The following is an 18,693-nucleotide window of genomic DNA, read 5'->3' on the forward strand; positions in this document are numbered from 1 at the left end:
GTGTTCGAAACATAATTAATATTCATTTAAATATGGCTTTAATTGTGTTTATGTGTGTTCATGTGTTCGAAACCTAATTAGTGTTTATTTAATTATGAATTTAATTGTGTTTGTGCGTGTGTTCTTGTGTTCTAAACCTACTTAGGGACTTAGTGTTTATTTAAATTTGACTTAAATAATTAAAATGAGACTAATTATACCCAATATAAACACATTCTTAATTTATTGCAACAAGTGGTTTATTTTCTGTTTTTTTTTAATATATATATAACTTTTTGTTATTATTTGTTTGGCTATATTGGCAGGCTACAAAAACTACTTTAGCGTTTATATTTTACTTCTTTTTATCTACTTCTTAATAATAATAATAATTAACTAATTAATTATAACTATAATAACAAATTTATAATACTGGAATTCTTATATTTTTGTTTTGGTTTATTTCATAACACCTTTATATATATAATTATTATTTTTTAACAAAGCTTTTACAAGTAAGGTACGATTACACAGGTTAGTTTTTTTTTTGAACGGACTTAACAATGGTTTGGTTTGAGTTTGGGTTTAAAATTCACCACCATTTATCACATAATTTATTCAGTCTATTTTTTGTTTTTTTTTTAGAATTATGAGCTGTTTTTTTTTGTTTGTTTCTTGGAGTTATTTATTTCGCAAATTATTATGGGTTAATTAGGGTATTTAATTAATGGGAATAATTACCTTAAATCATCTTCTTCCATCGAAGGAGATTTTAAAGAATTTTATATTTTTATTTAATTTAAGTTTTTTGAAGCTTATTTATTAATAAATTAAAATAATTTATTTTTAATTTGAAGGCACTCGCGTTGCTATAATATCCGGGGTTTTAACGTTAAATTTTAAATTAATAGGATTTATTTTGTAATTTTCTTAATATTTCTTAAAGTGGAAGTTTTATTTTAAATTATTATAATAATATTAACTTTAACTATAATTAATTAACGTATATTAGTATTTTTAACATTTTGTTTTGAGCCATATATGGGTATACTGTTTTTTGTTTTTAAATATACACATTTATTTACAATTAACATTTATTAAGTATTTTATTTAAAAAGGGTTAGCCTTAATCATTTCTTTTAATCTCTGTTAACTTAATTATAATTAATCCCTGAGCGTTGAAATTAAAATTAACTGAATATTAGCTAGGTTTATATTTATTTCAATGTTGTTTTCTATATTTGTCGAATGGGGGGTTATTGCTTCGGTATTTCTTTCATTCATGACATCGACATGAATTTACTTCATTAACAATAGGAATATTACATTTATGTGACCCCCGCATCATATCCCCATCCCTTTTTTATGTAATATCAAACATTAACATTGTTCTTTTACCATAGTTTTTAATCTTTTCATATATATTAACAATCTCTCTCTTAATTTGATATGGAAGCCACACGGGGTAGGTTAATTATTGTTTTTTCATAATTAGTTTAACAATTACGTTTAATTTTGTGATTTACACAGTCATTTTTAATTGTGTTTGTTTGTTTGAGCTTTTGTGCTTTACATTTTTTTTGTTTATATATATTTATATTTATTCTTACAAATATTCTAACAAAATGACTAAAAATATTTTCGTGACCTCTATCTTTTTTTTCTTAGTTCAGGTTTAACCTCCTGGGGGAAAGGTTATAGGTTATATATATATACGCCAATATCTTCTCTTTTGACTAAAACTACGTTGGAAATTTAGCGGTGAAAAATGTGTACAAATCCATCAACTTTTGTTTATCTTTTGTTTTAGTATTACAAAATGCAGTGTATTTGCATAGAGCTCTTCTTTAATTTACTTTTTTGTTTTGCCCGTAACGATAACGTAAACATGCGTTAATTTTTCGTTTTTCGACCTCACGTGATCATATTAATGACGATATTTGTTTACTCGGTTTTTTAATCGAAATTACTGGACTTAAAGGGAGTATAAAGCAATTTATTGAGAGGAGAAAAAATGTTTGCTAACTTACTCCACTACTTGTTTGTTAACTTAACTAGCTCCACTTTACCCTAACAGTTTTTTTAATTGTGGTATAGTAATTTGGTGGTTCGTTCTTCTAATTTTGGGTGTTTATACTCCCATTAACGTTGCGTGACTTTACTAGGCCTAATTTTAGACTGTAGCATATCATATTTTACATAAAAAGCCTATATAGTTAATATTTAAGACGGCTTATATTATGGGTTTACTTGTCTGTCTTTTTATTTAATTTTTTTCTAAGGTGTTTGGCTTTCAGTTTCTTAACGCCCTCTTAATGAGTGTAAAATCATAATTATGGCTTCATCACGATCCTAATTGTAATTAGTTCTAATTATGCTCAAAATTTCGTGTATATTTGATTAGTAGTTGGTAACTAATAAATCAAATTTGAGTAGACTGATACGCTGCATGCCACGGTTGTTGACTAATCTAATTACTATTAACCATACCATATCATAAATATAATCTGTTTATCTCTTAGGTTTTTTCTCTCCTTTATCTGGGACACAGGACTGTTGTTTATAGTTGACTCCATCTTTTTTTCTTAGGGTTTAACCTTTTGACCCCCTTTTGTGATTGTCAGCGATAGATTTTGGAAAACAATTGGAGAAAATAGACCAGATCCGGAATTTTTCTTTATTTTCTCTCTCTCTCTCTTTCTGTGAATGAGAAATTAAACAAATCAACATAAATTTAAATAAAATGGGTTCAAGGTCAAGGGTTAGAATTAATCCCGCCAGAAACCTTTGTAGTTCGGAATTCCCGCCATTTAGGTACCCCTGAACTTTGAACTTTACGATAAATATCATTAAAATAAATAAATATTAATAAAATTGGTTTCAAGTTCAAGGGTTAGAATTTCCCGCCTTAAAATTTCTATAGTTAGGATCTTCCGCCATTTATTCTATTAGTAGGCATCCGTGAACTTTGAACTTTATTAATTTAATTTAAATTAAATTAAAGATAAATCTCTCCTGTCAATAAAATTAAATATATCAATATTAATTAAATTGGTTTTTAAATTCAAGGGTTAGAGTTTCCCCGCCTGAAAAGTTTCATAGTTAGAATCTCCCGCCATTTAGTCTAGGGGTATCGACCTGTGAACTTTGAACTTTATTTAAAAAAGTTTTAAACTCATTTAATTCTTATATCCTAAGACAATGAAGTTTTGAATAAGAAAACGAGTCTATATATTATTTATGCTGTGCAATTGTTAATATTGTTGGCGTGTAGGTTTTATATAGCTACTCGTTCTCGTTGTGTCCAGTAGGCGTGGACAGTGAACGTTGCCCTTTTGGTAGAGTCCGTTGTTGTGGTTACAGACTCTCATAATTCAGCTACCATTTCATTATGTCATAGGACTTTGACCATCACGACGTTCTGGCTAAAATCATTACTGGTTTTTTTTTCTTTTTTTAAATAAAAAGGGTATTTTTAGAATAACTCGTTGTCAAGGAAACTATACATAAACTTTAGTAGGAAATCTACTACTATTTTATCGTTTCTACAACTACCGTAAGAATTGTTCGTGTTTTTTTTATTTATTTAAATTAGGTGAATGTCAGATATTAGAATATTTGACGAGTAGCCAGCCCTATGTAATATTCGGGGAAAAGGCGAGGAGTAAAGACAGGGTTGCCGAAGGTCAGGGAAAACCTGGAAATATCAGGGAATTTCAAAATGAGTCCAAAAGGTTAGGGAAAACCTGGAAAAGTCGGAGAATTTCAAAATTGGCCATAAAGGTCAGGGTAAACCTGGAAAAGTCGGGGAATTTCAAAATTGGCCATAAAGGTCAGGGTAAACCTGGAAAAGTCGGGGAATTTAAAAATTGGCCATAAAGGTTTGGGGAAATGTGGAAAAGTCAGTGAATTTAAAAAATTTGCCATAAAGGTTTGGGGAAATGTGGAAAAGTCAGGGAATTTCAAAATTAGCCATAAAGGTCAGGGAAAATCTGGAAAAGTCGGGGAATTTCAAAATTGACCGAAAAGGTCAGGGAAAAACCTGGAAAAGTCAGGACATTTTAAGAACTTCAATAAAGTGACAAGTCAGGGAATTTGGTAAAAATAGCTAAAGTAAATGCACTTCAACCATCCAGCTGGGTGACGTTTTCAACGCCGTTTTAGCCAGCTCACGTTTGACCAGAAAGGTTAATGTCTTTAAAACCTTTCAAAGCATTATGGGTATAGTCGAAAATAATTATCCTTTTAACAATTAGTTAAAGGCCCGATGAAAAAATTAAAATAAAATAAAAAAAACCCCATGCACCAGCATGAAAGTACTTAGTATCAAATCTTAAACGAGACTAAAATATTTAATCTATGCTTGGGGCGCGAGACACGTTTCTATGACACGTGACTCTAACATTTTATTACTTAAAGTCACGCGATGCGAAATACATTAACCCCATTTTTATTCTGACCCGCAGTGTCCGAAAATTGTTTGTCCTCGATAAATTTCTGTTGTACATTTACGTTGCGCTACTTTTAAAAATATCGTAAATGGCTATAAATAGCCCGTTTTAACAACTTAAGCTTATGACATTGAACTGGTTTTTCTAATTTTAAACCTGGACGACGCGTGTCCATTGGGCCTTCACTGTCCCAATGTTCTTGATTCTGGAACGTACTGTTCTCCCCGAAAATTATGCTCGCCAAACTTCCAAAGACGCCAGCATTCGTCTCTTTCCATATGCTTGCTCTCTGTATAGCGAATACTACGAAGTTTTGGGGGCATTTTTAAATTTTTAATTGTATTTGGGGTTCGTTAAGCCTATTGAAGTTTATATTTAGTAAACAATTAAGCATCCCCTTTTCTATAAAATTAATTTTCTCTTTCAACAAAAGAGGCTCTATTTTTAATTACTTTGAAACCTTTTGAAAAGTTTTCCAGTAACCCCATTTATTTATAAGTTGGGACTGATTCGGTTCCATCCGTTAGGATAGTGTGTGGTCGTTCGAGTATAGTTTAGAAATTAAAACTCTTCAGCCTTTTCAGTAAAAACCGAGGGGTAAATATCACAAACGGAGTTCTAAGTTATTTCTTGTAAATTGTTTTTCGCAAGTAATTTGCCATATTATTTTCCCGAGATTCAATTCAAATTTCAGGATATGCTAACACCTAGCTCTGGAAAACCCGAAAATTTCACGAAACTCTAATAATACCGTGAAATTTCCATGAAATTTCAAGAGATTCTAACCTATACATATTACATAACGTATAATAATTTCACGAGGTTCTGATAACTTGAAATACCACAACATATCACGAGAATCATTTAATACTCTCTCGTGCAAAAATTCGCGAGACTAAAATACCATGAAATTTTAAAACCGTGAAATTTCCCTCAAATTTCACGAGATTTTAACACCTTTAGATAACTTATAAACATTTCACGAGATTCTGATACCGTCAAAGTACCATAACATTTCTAGAGAATCATTAGACACTCCCTCGTGCAAAAATTCACGAGACTAAGATACCAAGAAATTTTCATAAAATTTCTCTAGAATCTTTTAATAGGCACTTCCTTGTGAAAGATTTCACGAGGTATCCCATAACGATACGTACTTAAAACAAAACCGCAGTCCTTATTTCAAGAAATTTTTCCACGAAATTTATCATCACTAGTGAATTACTCCTCGATGAGGGACCGGTCCCTCTTACTCTCTCTTAACGCCATTCCATTCCATCCGTTTGTCTGTCTACCTTTTAAAGGACAGATAGCAGATGCTATTAATATTAACGGGAATGCATACAGTACGAATTGGAATCATCGTGCCCCCATATATATCTATGATTTCTTCTCGGATTTTGTGGGTATACCGGGCTGGAGAACTTTCTGTAGACGTCACACCCTCCTGTCTCTTATCTCCGTTTTGGCGGCAACCATATTGGAAGTCGTCAGGATCTCTGGCCATACAATTTAGACGATACCAATATTGACGTCACGTCCCCGTAGCTCCTCCTATCTCCTAACCACTGCATATTCAAGCTCTTCCCACAAAAAATGCGTCTAGATACCTTGAGAAATTGGATGGGTATACGATAATTCCTATAAGCCATATGCATTCTCGATATTAATATTTATCTATTGTTCGATTTGGTATAAGTTCCATTTCAAGTCCACGTCGTTTCCTGGCCCAATCGATACGGAACTACTACTCGCTGGCTTATAGACCATTTTAGTCCAAAATCGGCGCTACTCTATGGCCCTACCTTTATTTACTAAATATATTAACCCGCAATGAAGTCTGGCGTCTAGCTTCGCACCCTTTTTCGATCGAATAAGTCCATTTTCTCTTCAATGTCCTCAGCACTATATTGATTCTTGTTCCTCCTGTTCGGCTTCTCTTACCCTAAAGCGAGCTTTTCTGTCTGTCTGTCTGTCTGTCTACTCTACTCTACTCTAGTCGACTCTACTCGATATTCTGTCAGAATCGTTCCGGGGGGTGGGGTGGTGGTGTTCTGGGGTTGCGCTGGAACAGTTACGAGTACACCGAGAATGTACGCGGGGTAATAAAGCGTATAATAGTATTATAAATAAGTATACAAGAGCATTCTTCTTTTCCCAGCTCCCTGCACCAATCTTTTACCATATATACTCTGAGAATTTTCCCGACGGGAAAAATATTTATTCTATCTACCTCCTTGGACCCTGTTCCGCTTTGTGTGTAATCTTTTGATCGAAATGTATAGCGTATAGAGGGATAGTTCTTTAGCGGCTTGGTTGTTTCCTAAATAATCGCGAATAACAATTGCAATTTTGTGCTGTATGAGTTGAATTTTTACAGACTTATTTTATATAGTGGCTTTGATTGCGGGTTTTTAGTGACTTAGGTCTTGTAGTTATAGTAATAAGAGTTATAGGCCTATTATGTTAAAACCGGTTTTCTTTTCTAGTCTTTAAGGAGCTTGGTTTAATTACGCGAAATTCTCCTATAGAAAAACCGGGTTTTTAGCTATAAGAGGAGACAAATTATCAGTTTTTTTTTTAATGAAGATCAAAATTTTGTTCTTTATTTTTAAAAATAAAACCCTTCTATGATGGGGGAAAACCAAGTCACTCAAGAACTATAAATAGGAACATTTATTCTAATGATCAGAATTTTTGGAAAAGTTTCATTCTGTCCCTCGCCCCCCCCCCCCGGGGTCTCCCAGATTCGTTTTGATTTGCAAATCTCTTTTACGAATTATTGGATCGTGGAATAGAATTATGTTTTATATGCCTGATGTTTATTTGTAACGGATCGATTTGATTGGATCGGCCTGCTTAATGATACGATTAAAATGTACCGCGCCAGTGTCGTAGCTTCTCTCTCTCTCTCATCTCCTTCCCCGAATATTGATTGGTCAAATGGGATTGTTGGATGGTTAGTTGGTTAGTAAGTTTGTTTGTTTATAAATGAGTTTGTTAAATTTTTTGGAATTCTGCGGAGTTATTTTTAACAAAGTTTATTTTGAATGAGTTTATTTAGTTAAATACTGTATTTATAGTTTAAGTTGTTTAATATAATCCCATTGGATTTTCAATAATCAGGGGAATTTTTGAAATGCAGGAGTTATTTTTAACAAAGTTTGTTTTGAATGAGTTTATTTAGTTAAATATTGTATTTATAGTTTAAGTTGTTTAATATGATAATGTTGGATTTTCAATAGTCAGGGGAATTTTTAAAATGCATAGTTTTCAGACTAGGATGATTCATATCATTTACACAAGGAGACAAGGCTTAGACTCCACCAGGGAGTGTGGTCTCCTTTTGTAAATGGTATGGTACGGTACTATATATAGGGTCAAAAGGTCAGGGAGTTTGGAAATTGGAATTCAAAAGGTTTATTGTGAAGTCAAGTTATGTTTACTATATTTTTTGAGGCATTAAATTTTGACTTAAGAATGAAACATAAAAATAACTATATTTTAACCGGAAAATTTACGTTACCTTACTATTGTTTTGACATGGTCAGTTTCTAATTTCATTTTTCTTAAGATTTCCTAGCCTTTCCCCATTACATAGTTCGTTTTATATACAGTTTTCAGGCTAGGAGGATTGATACCATATACACCAGGAGGCCAGGGTACTTGGGGGACAAAGTGCAGTTTACCAAGTAGCCTGGATTCCTGGTGTAAATGGTATCAATCCTCCTTGTCTGATAACTATGTATTCTGCCGAGGGAAAATGTTTGACAGGCATAATGGATCATCCGTCTTCTTGTCTTCTGAAAGAGGCTGGAATTCGCCTCTCTCTCTGTCCCATAGGCTTTGATCAACTATCAAACCAGTGTCATTTGGCACTGATACCAAAGGCTCGCGAACACTGTTAAACCCCTTCTTCTAGGGACAGGATAGACCCTAGGTTACGTATCACCTTCAGATATTGTTAATTTACAGTATTGTTAAAGGCAAGGGTACCTTCGTACGACTCGTATCTCAAGGTCTAGGTAACTCGGGAACATACCCTCATACGTACTGTTTTAGGGTTAAGGTACGAGGTGATATATTTCATTATACATCCATTAAATCACTTCGTTTAGTGGCAGTTCATGTTGTTTTTCCATGGAACCCTTATATAGTAGTTGCCATTACTCGATATATAAAGGTTGTTTCTGATAAGTCTGCATTCATAAATTAAAGGGGATGTTCTTTGGGTGCACGATTTTTGAGTCGAAAATGTAACTTCTATCTCCATTTTGCCCTAAGTTTTCGAGTTAAGATTGGATGCAGTATTTTACGGATGACCCCTTAAATTTAATTAAGAAACTAATTTAGACAATGATTTCTAATTTAATTAAGGGTCATCCTAAAACACACTTAAAATCATAACTCGAAAACAGTGGCTCGGACGGCAAAATGGAGATAGATGTTAAATTTTCGACTCAAAATCGTCCAATAAGCGTCCTACATAATTTATGGCAGACTTATTTCAGAAACACCTTGTATTTTTTCAAATAGCTACTGGTGCCCTTACCCTATTTGGGGCATTAAAATATGTGACCCATATCCAAGTTATATCTTAGATTTTCTAGTTTGCTAAAAATGTTCATTTAACTTAATATTTAAGTGACTTAAAGTATAAAACTAGAGTTAAGACCCGCTTAAAAAAAAAAAAAATAATTCAAGGTACACAACGGCACCATTTATGGGAATATAACTAAATTTAGAAAAACGATTCTCTAGCATTATAATCTTTCTATAAGCCCCTGTTATTAAGGAACTGGTAATCTCCTTCTCTAGAGGATTGATGAAGAAGAACTCTAGCTTTCTTTAGAATTTTCTAGGATTTTAAATCCTTAGATTCTGATGAATGAAAACTGGAGCATATAGAAATCTCTCCTACGCGATTGAAAAATCAATGGGCCCCCTCCCTTAGATTGTGTCACGTAAATAAGTCCCGTCTAATAAAGATAAATTACGTTAGTGTAATAAACAGCAACAAGAAAAAAAATGGAGATTTAGAAAAAAAATTGTCTAAGAGAGAGAATGTCGGATTTTAGCCCTAAATACTTTTATCAAAAGGGAAAAATATTTGACTAACGATCCGTAACCAAAGTATAGTGGATTCTATAGTCGATTTTGAGTCTAATGTAATTTCTATATCCATTTTGCAGTCTGGGCCACGGTTTTCGAGTTATGATTTTAAGAGTGTTTTAAATTACAAATCATTGTCTTTCAGTTTCTTAATTATCTTCAAGGGGTCATCAGTAAAACACTCTTATCATCTTGTAAACTGGTCCAGAAATCAATATTAAAATTTACGACAAATTAGGCGTTTATTTTAAAGATACGACTTTAGAAATAAATAGTTATCAGACTAGGAGTATTGATACGATTTACACCAGGAGGCCATTTATATTTGGAGGACAGAGTGCAGTATCAAGTAGCCTGGCCTCCTGGTGTGGAAACTATGTTTTTAAAGGCGAGTCAAGAAAAGGCTATTTTTCGAACAGTAAATGTATGAAGGAGGTTCAATAAACCCTAAACCCTCTTAGGTAAATTCAGTTCCAGCGTAGTTCCTTTCTCTCTCTCTCTCTCTCTCTCTCTCTCTCTCTCTCTCTCTCTCTCTCTCTCTCTCTCTCTCTCTCTCTCTCTCTCTCTCTCTCTCTCTCTCTCTTTAAAAGTAAGGTTAAGGCATAGGCATAAGGTTAAAAGTAAAATAACTTTATATATATAAAAGAACCTGTTAAAATCCACCGTAAAATTTTCGACGCTAGCCTGATTTCCCAATAGAGTGTTTAAGTAACCAACAAATATAATTTAGGTTGACTGGCGTTGGCTTCCTCTATACTTTTTTTTGGGGTTGAAAGCTTAACCTATCTATAGTCTTAACTTCCGCTTCTAGAGCCCTTAAGGTTTTACGACTTTTCCACGCGACTTACGGTTGGACAAAAGACTCCTAAGAGAGTCGCCGGTCAAATGGAAAAAAGGATAAACTATTTAATCTTCATTTTGAAGCTCTTTCAAAGTTCTTCCTTCCTTAAGGCCCACGTACTAGTACTAGTACTAGTACTACAGTTTGCTCGTATCTTTTCCGGGAAAAGGTTACCCTGGACTCTTTTACTTTGTTCGCGCCTTTTTTGAAGGTGATAATGACCTTTGGAAGCTTTGGGCCGGCCTGGGTCTCGTTCTGTTAGGTGCAGGTTTGTAATCATTACAAATCTTTGCGGATGACCCCCGTCCCACTTAATTGAAAGTTATCATCGTGGTCAAGGCTGTAGTTTGTAGGAACCAGGGGAAATTATTTTCAACAAACTCCTTGATAAGTGTGTGTGCTCTTATGAAATAGGACCCTTTTCTAAACCGGGGAGAGTTTTATTGTCTAAGGGTTAAGAGTTAAGACCAGTCTCTGAAATAGCACACTTCTTCTGGTCCATAACCAGGTTAGTAATTGCTAGGACCAGTTTTTGAATTCAAAAAAGGGAAGGGGAGGGGGGGTTTAAGGGTCCTAGGACAAGTTTATTAATTGTAAATCTATAGGAAAACTAATGGGGAACCAGTCCTGAGACCAGTTTATTATTTTCGTCACTATAGGGGGTCACTGGTCCCATGGACAAGTTTAATAAAATTCTTAATTTCTCGACTGGTTTAGACGGGACAGTATGTGGACAACAAATACGTTAGATAGGGTTCAAAGGTCATGTAAATTAAATTTGTTAACCATAGTGGGGACTAATTGTAAAAAAAAACAGGGTTCAAAGTTACCAGCATGCACCAAAGTCCTTTAGTTGAGCAGGGATAGATTTAATTTTAGAAGTAGGAATGCAGAACAGAGTAATCTGGGCGCGCGTCAAAGTCTCGGACCCCCTTTCACGGGACGGTGGGGGGTGTGAAAGAAGAGGCGGGTCATAGCGACAGAGGTAAAAAGGAATAACGTATTTTTCGTCGTCCCCGTCAGCAACGTCATCAAGTGAGCCAATAAGATAATTTAAACTTTTCGTTACGTGTTGGAGGGAGGGAATCTATACTGGGCTGTGAGTCGGACTGAAGTAAATACTAACCGTTCTCCATTCCTACTTCTTAAATTTAATCTATCCCATGGTTGAAGCCATATAGGACGTACCAATCAATGTTTCGTTATAAGAAAACAAGACGTGGCCAAACACCAGTTTCTATCTCCTTGACATTTGAAAAGGGTAAATTACATCCTCACTTGACAAAGTTTTCAGGTATAAGTAAATAAGTTTGGAAAAAGTTCTTTGACTTAACTTGTCTTGTTGGGGAAAAGAGCCATCCCTGATGGGTTTGGGTCTAGAAGAATCTAAAGTTTCAATTTGCAAAGCGTGGGATGTCCTCGTCTCGCCTCTGTGTTCGAGCGAATTTATCTTTGGACTTCAGTTTTTTTTACACCGCTTGTTTGTCTGGCCTTTTTAGCTCGTTAATTAAATATATCGTTTTACTTAATTAAGCGAGTTTTCTGCACGTGCGTGGTACGTCTAAATTAACTTTATTGATTAACCTAGACCTCCCCTGCCTTAAATAACCCGTTTTGTGTTTGACCGCCTTTTTTTCTTTACGTTATTTGTAAGGGATAGTTTTAACAATGATTTACAGTGCAATAATATTAGTTTGGTTAATTTGAAAGTTTAGTTTAAAATGGCACTGGGATTTTAGAGGGATTTTGGGAATTAGTTCTGTTATTAAGTCAGGATATGTTTTAGAGTTTGAAAATTGGGTTTGAAAAGGGCAGAGAAATGTCTAGAGTTTCAAAATGGGATGGAGAAGGGCAGAGAAATGGCTTGGGTTTTGAAGATTGAGTTTAAAATATTAGGGAAATTTTTAAGACTTTGAAATTTAAGTCTAAAAGTTTAGAGAAGTGTCTGCGATTTTCGAAAGTTAACTCAAAATGGTCAAAGAAATGCCTGGGATTTTCAAAAGTGAACTAAAATGGGCAGAGAAACGTCTCCCGTCTGGGAATTTTGAAAATTAGGTCTGAAAGGTCAGGGAAAACGTCCTGGAATTTCAAAAGCCGCATCTAAAAGGTCACAGAAAGTCATTCGTAAGAATATGTCAAAACTGTCCAAGATACACCCCCATATAGATTGATTATCTCTAAATAATAAATAACTTCTGTGACCATCGTTAACTTATATTCCTATGGGAACTTCGAAATTGGGTCAAGTAAATATATTGGTCATTTCTTTTTCTTTGTTATACCATAAAAGTTAACCCCGCGGCTAGATACTTTTAGAAGAAAATTCACTCGTAACCAAAAGAAAAAAGAACTTATTTGGACTTCATTCTAAAGACACGAAGTTATTAAACGTCCAGCTTGTCAAAGCTTAAGTTTATTTATTTTTTTCTTTATTTTTAATTACTACTAGACCTTGTAGAATACGTAGCCCATATAAGGTTTCCAGTGTACAATTTTCCTTGAGGAAAAAATGACCTCATTTCCTCAATATAACCTTCCGGTGGCGAATATATATATTAATCTTGAATAACGGTTCCCTGTCAATTTTGACCCTGGCCCCTCCACCTGTAGGGTTTTATTTTTAACCTTACAAAGGCTTAACTATTAACTTCATTGTTGTAACTTTTAAACAAAATAAACAACCGCCAGTGCGGATATTCATGAAGAGGACGCGTGAGGCAACAGGCATGGTTGGGAAAGTATCAAAATGTTGCGTGACAACACGCTATGTTGTTTGCGCTTCTACAACCAAGGTACCATTTTCAATCGAACTTAAAATGTTTTTATTCTTTTTTGTTTTGTTTATTCGAAAGCGATTATTTCAAATACACCCTTTTCAAAGGGGGGGGGGGGGCAAAGTGTCGTTTGCTTCATGGCTTCATATAGTGTTAAGAGACAGAACATCCGCTACGTCACTCTGTTGGTTGCGTCTGGCTTTTGCTACATCTGGTTACAATAGACACTTTCGGAAATTACACACAGAAGAACCAAGACACTGGGGCAAGGATATTCTCCTTAGCGCTAAGAAGCAGTAGATGGGTGGGAGGCGAGCCAACTCGCGCTGCCTCTAGCGGCACTTATTGGCGAGAGGTAAAATACCCCAATGGAAGCCTCGCTCCTGTTCGTTGGCTTCTCTGTATGTAATTTCCGAAATGGTCTATTGTTTATAAACCGTGTTATTAATATTATGTCCTGCTTCTAACCCTAATTAATTAGTTTTATTAATTAACGTGGAATAAGTATAACGCAGGGTGTTGCGTTCGGATAGGCATCAGGTTGGTAAATAGCGAGTAATTCATCGCTAAGTCCCCCCGCTTGAGAATTGCCTTTTTCCTGGAAGTGCAGAGCTTGAAAGCCTTTGAGAGATTACGTATATCAAAAGGTTCGGAGAGGTCAAATAAGATGGGACATCGAGTATAAAGAATGTGTTTACAGGAAGTCTTTCCATCAGGTCACCGGGTTGAAAGGTCACCTAGTCTTTCGAGGGTTAATGCGATGCATTTTCATTCCCCCTTCTCTTACTTTTTAGTATTTTCAAAGTGTTCTAAAAATATCTTTTTCATTTAATTCTTCAGTCATTTTTATGGAAGGTTTCAAATTTGGGTTTCTTAGAAGAGTTTCTAGGGTGACGTTTTGACCGCGCTTACTTCCCCCTACCCTTCTTCAGGCCTTGGTTCCTTTTTAGTTTATGGTATTGTATTGTTAAGAGGGGACCCTTCTCAAAGAGAGTATAGGGTTCAATTGATTCCCCTGACCTGGTTTATTTCCTTTCTGTCTGAATTTCTCTTGAGTTATTGGGTTTCAACGCAGGGTTTTTAGTATTTTGGGGTCAACAATGATTTGAATATTATAATTATAATTTTTCTAGTCGGTTTTAAATTTATTCCGGATAAATAATTAAAACTTTAAACTTACCATTAAATTGGAATTTGATTCTGAAGTAACTTGATATAGCTGACAGTTTTTTGCTATTGGTTGTTTGGGAAGCAATATCGGAATACTCGTTGGTCCGCTTCGTTCTTTTTGGCGCGGGATTGTTATGGCGGGAGAGCGCGTGAAAGGCATTCGGAGATCAGATTTCCCGCCTTTTTTTTTGCGTCTTTCTTTTCTTTTCACGAGCTTTTCCTAATTTTATCTTTCAGCATCATATCTCGCGCACTTTTCTATAATAATAAGTCTTGTCTTCCAGTACCCCGTTTTCTATTGTCTCTCTTTTATCTCTCCTGGCGAGCGCGACGGCCCCATGACTTATCAGGTATTCCGTCAACGAGCAATCCAATTTTCTTATTTCTTTTCCCGCCAAAACTTGGCGCCAAAATCCCCTCCAAAAGATAGCTTATATTTTTACAGCTTGGTTGTTGGTTCTTTTCGAAATACGTGATTTGAGTGACTGAAAATATTTCCGTGTCCCAATGTTGTTAGAACTGATATAGTATAAGGGAGGAAAGGACCCCTTTTGCGAAATAAAAAATCTATGATTTTTGAACGTTAGAAAGTAAAGTTTTAGCCCTCTAAGGTCACATTTCCAAATGGAAATTTTGGGTTTTTGAAGAAATTACGTATTTTTTTTCGATGTTCTTGTGGTTGTTGGTTTTAGCTGTAGTTATAAATATTTATGTTGTCCAGTGACAAGCTTGTTACGTTGAGATCCTTGTATACATTTTTTTTAACATTTCTTTTCACAAATTAGTTGAGGCTAAACCCGATCGCGTAGTTCTTGAGTTCACAAGTCACAACCGGATTTAAACCCACCGCTAGGAAACTTCGAAACACCGACAAAAAAGAGCTTGTAAAGTTTCTTTAAACGCGTCTCTAAAGTCGCGATTAAAATACGCGTAAATGATTGGATTAAGGGAAGAATTAAAGTAACCAATCCAGAATAGGATAGCCACGACCATGTCCGGCGTGTGACAGGCGGCTGCTCCGCACATGGACACCGTGACGTACCATAGGAAAAACGGTAACCAACATAAAATGAACGCCCCCATTATGATACCCAATGTTTTGGCGGCTTTATGCTCTCGTTTCATTTTGCTGATGCTACGTTTTGTCGGGGTTGATGTACCACTTTCGCTGTCGTCTCCGTGGGAACCACGGTGTAATGGTGCTTGGATCGTATTGGTCGATGTACGATCGGCGCTGCTTCTGGCGCTACTCGGTATCATACCGGGACCCATTTGAGATTTGAATAACATTTTCTCTTGACGAGTAGCTTCCAAATATATTTTCCAGTAGGTAAATAACATAAAACTGCACGGGATCCAGAACGATACGCTGTTGATACGAAAAATAGTTTGGGGTATATATATAAAGCTTGTTTCTGGTAAGTCTGTCCTAAATTAAGGGGGATATTCTTTTTGAGCTATTTTGAGTCGAAAATGAAACTTCTATCTCCATTTTGCCGGCCGGGTTTTAAGAGTTAAGATTTCAGTGTTTTAGGGATGGCCTCTTAATTACAATGACCATTGTCTTTCAGTTTCTTAATTAAATTTAAGGGGTCATCCGCAAAATACTCCATTCAAACTTAACTTGAAAACAGTGGCCCTTAGGGAAAAGTAGAGATAGAAATTACATTTTCGACTCAAAATCGATTTCTCAAAGAACATCCCCCTTAATTTCTGGTAAACTTATCAAAAACAACCCCATATAAAATCGGGTGATGGGACAATACTAAAACCATAATGTATCACTAGCTCCTTGGGTGTATATACCTATTAGTTCTATAGCTCACCCTCCAGGGGTTCATTGCTACTATATATACGAAAGCTAATTTTCATTTAATTATTTAACAAGTTAGGTTCTTTATAAAATGGTTTTACTCTTCTTTAACGTATTTCATTGAGTGTCATACTTATTGTTGTTACTATCTTTATGAAACTAACCTGGAAGAAATAATGGCGTAGGGTTTATTAACGATGAATTCGCATATATCCGGGTTCAATTCTCTTTCGGCCAGATGTTCGTTTGTCGTGTACCATCCAAGAAAGATGGGGCAGAAAGATATCAGTCCGGATGAGACCCACACGCACGTTATCATCATTGCAACCCTTTTGTTAGTTATGACCGTTGGATATTCCAGTGGTTTCATTATAGCGTAGTACCTATATACGGAGTATAATATTTGAAATTTAGTATATACGCCATCGGAAAGAATATTTCCCGCCTTATGCATGCACCTCGCGCCAAAATTTCCAACCTTATTACGTATCTATCCCTTGTTCGCGGTAAAGTTTCCCGCCTTTTCTCTTAAGAACGTGCATGCAGGCTGGCACGCGCTGAGAATTTCTAATGAAGATTAGAGGTTAGTCTAGAACGCGTTTAGTCTTAGTACGCAACACGTGTAAGGTAGGGGACGGTCCCTAAAATTGGACAATGACTTAAAGCAATCTCAGCCTGGTTTATGACATTTCCAAAGGAGTTTATAAGATTTATTGCAATAATGACATTTAATAATTGTAAAGCACGATTTTGCGCGGTTTATATAATCGGGGTAAACGCAGTCAATGTCACATGACCTTGAAATATTGGGGTGTACGCGCGTCACGTGTCAATATTTATTCGCGAATGTAAATTTATCTTTCCTTTTAATGTTTTAAAGGCCCGTGAAATTTTCTAAATATATTTTATGCAAATTTGTTTCTTGGGTTTTGACGCTTGGTTTAGTTTTAAAACGCTTTTAAAGTGATCAGTTATTATTCCATACGAGGCTTTGATAATGGGACGTATAGAGGATTTCAAAATGAAAGTAACGTTTTCCCAAAAGCTCTTTAGAACTGAATATTAAAACCCTGGCTGCAGGCAGTTCGGGGAGGGCTTCGTTAAACACGAAATAGTATTTATTTACTCAATGGCAAAGGTGTTTAAAATCTCACGGGATTAAACGATGAATATGAAAGAGCTAGGGGAAATGTTTTGATTGGTTGAAAGTTTCGAAACGGTCACCGTTAAGTTACTATCTCTGACAGTGTCGCTTTGAAGTCTGATGATGTAATTTATATATATTTCGTCTTTAGAGTATACCACGCGCGAAGGCAAGTCGCCGTATATCCCAACCATTAAATGGAGTCGATTCTATAGGTGAAAAAAGATCTTCATCTATATATCGATTCGGATAATTTATTCAAAAAGTTCGCGGCGAAAGCTCGTGAATTTTACAGGAGGGGTCCAAAGGTCATTCCTTGTAAATTGCGCGTGATTTTTAAGTATTTAAGGTCATTTATCGCGGAATGAGAGTTACGACAAAGGCTGCGCGTGAATTAAGTTTAACTGGGGATCGAGGGTCAAAAGTTCGCTTACCTGTCTAGGCTGACGCAACTCAGGTGCATAATGGAAGCGGTTGAAAATAGGACGTCGCACGAATTCCAAAAGTCGCAAACGGCTTGACTAAATACCCATCGACCCCAAATGGTTAATGACGCGTTGAAGGTCATAGCTAGTAACGCCACTAAGGTATCCGCGAACGCTAGGGACACTATGAAGTAATTAGTCGTTATTCTCAGTTTGTGATGGCGAAAAACACTGACGATAACGAGGATGTTGCCGAAAATAGCGCAGAAAATGATGGTACACATTAGGGCTGATTTTACCACGAGTTCGATTAAATCGTACCACGAATCGACTTCATTCGCGTCCCCGGTTTCGACAGCGTCATCCACGACCACTTTCAGGCTAACATTGTTGTTGTCCGTCGTTAACCTTCTTTGTTGCAATACGGACTCGTTAAGCGTGGCCCATGTCGTGGCCAAAACGGTGGCCGATTGGTACAGGACACCGGCACCCATCATGACCATGTTTTAACCTTTCACCTTCCTGATGGACGCGGTGACTAGCTCCCATGTTGATGATGTCCTCTTAATTAACCCAATAAGGGTTAAGATAAGCGGCTCATTAAGAGCGCTTCCGGCCAGGTTAACGCCGACGCAACCTCTTGCCCGGTACACCATCGGAGCGGCACTGCGGCTAGTACTTACTACGAGACCTTTTTCTCTGTGCATTGATCCCAGCTCCCCCTGGAAGTTATCTCGACCCCCCTCCCCCTCAAACCCGCAACTTAAGCCAGTTCGCGCGCGCGCAAGCCCCCTTTGAACAGAGACGTCAATATTTCAAGGTGTAACCCCCCGCATAAGTCTATAATTAAATCGAACGATAAGGATAAAACTTAGCTACAATCTACCAATTTAACTGTTATGCATTTCTCTGACGACTTATATGGTTTTCGAATATTGTATTTTCATATAACAGCGCGTGAAAAAGCTTGACATGGTTGTTGAG

The 18,693-nt window shown here is 36.0% G+C and overlaps 2 protein-coding genes across 2 annotated transcripts in view; one reads left to right on the plus strand and one right to left on the minus strand.

The window, feature by feature from the left end:
* LOC149673737 (octopamine receptor beta-2R-like) overlaps positions 1-18,693 on the plus strand; it is a 143,335-nt gene that overhangs the window by 6,663 nt on the left and 117,979 nt on the right. The window lies entirely within an intron of this gene.
* LOC149673738 (octopamine receptor beta-2R-like) lies at positions 119-18,364 on the minus strand. Its single transcript, XM_089839439.1, has 4 exons — positions 17,719-18,364; positions 16,305-16,523; positions 14,338-15,696; positions 119-2,679 (listed from the first exon to the last, which is right to left on the minus strand). Exons 1-3 carry the CDS (start codon positions 18,210-18,212, stop codon positions 15,177-15,179), a joined length of 1,233 nt encoding a protein of 410 aa, XP_089695565.1. The 5' UTR covers positions 18,213-18,364; the 3' UTR covers positions 119-2,679; positions 14,338-15,176.

Source organism: Phalangium opilio, unplaced genomic scaffold (genome assembly GCF_054372755.1).
Source record: "Phalangium opilio isolate 3A_F unplaced genomic scaffold, DU_Popi_V2 ptg000048l_1, whole genome shotgun sequence".
NCBI classification, from domain to species: Eukaryota; Metazoa; Arthropoda; class Arachnida; order Opiliones; family Phalangiidae; genus Phalangium; species Phalangium opilio.

What these genes read in the sequence shown, in the direction of transcription:
- LOC149673738 (XM_089839439.1), bottom strand. Translation starts at nt 18,212, where the DNA reads ATGGTCATGATGGGTGCCGGTGTCCTGTACCAATCGGCCACCGTTTTG. An exon ending in AGTTGCGTCAGCCTAGACAG is followed by an intron (nt 16,524 to 17,718) that starts GTAAGCGAACTT and finishes CTCCGTATATAG; the next exon opens with GTACTACGCTATAATGAAAC. An exon ending in TACGCCATTATTTCTTCCAG is followed by an intron (nt 15,697 to 16,304) that starts GTTAGTTTCATA and finishes TCGTATCAACAG; the next exon opens with CGTATCGTTCTGGATCCCGT.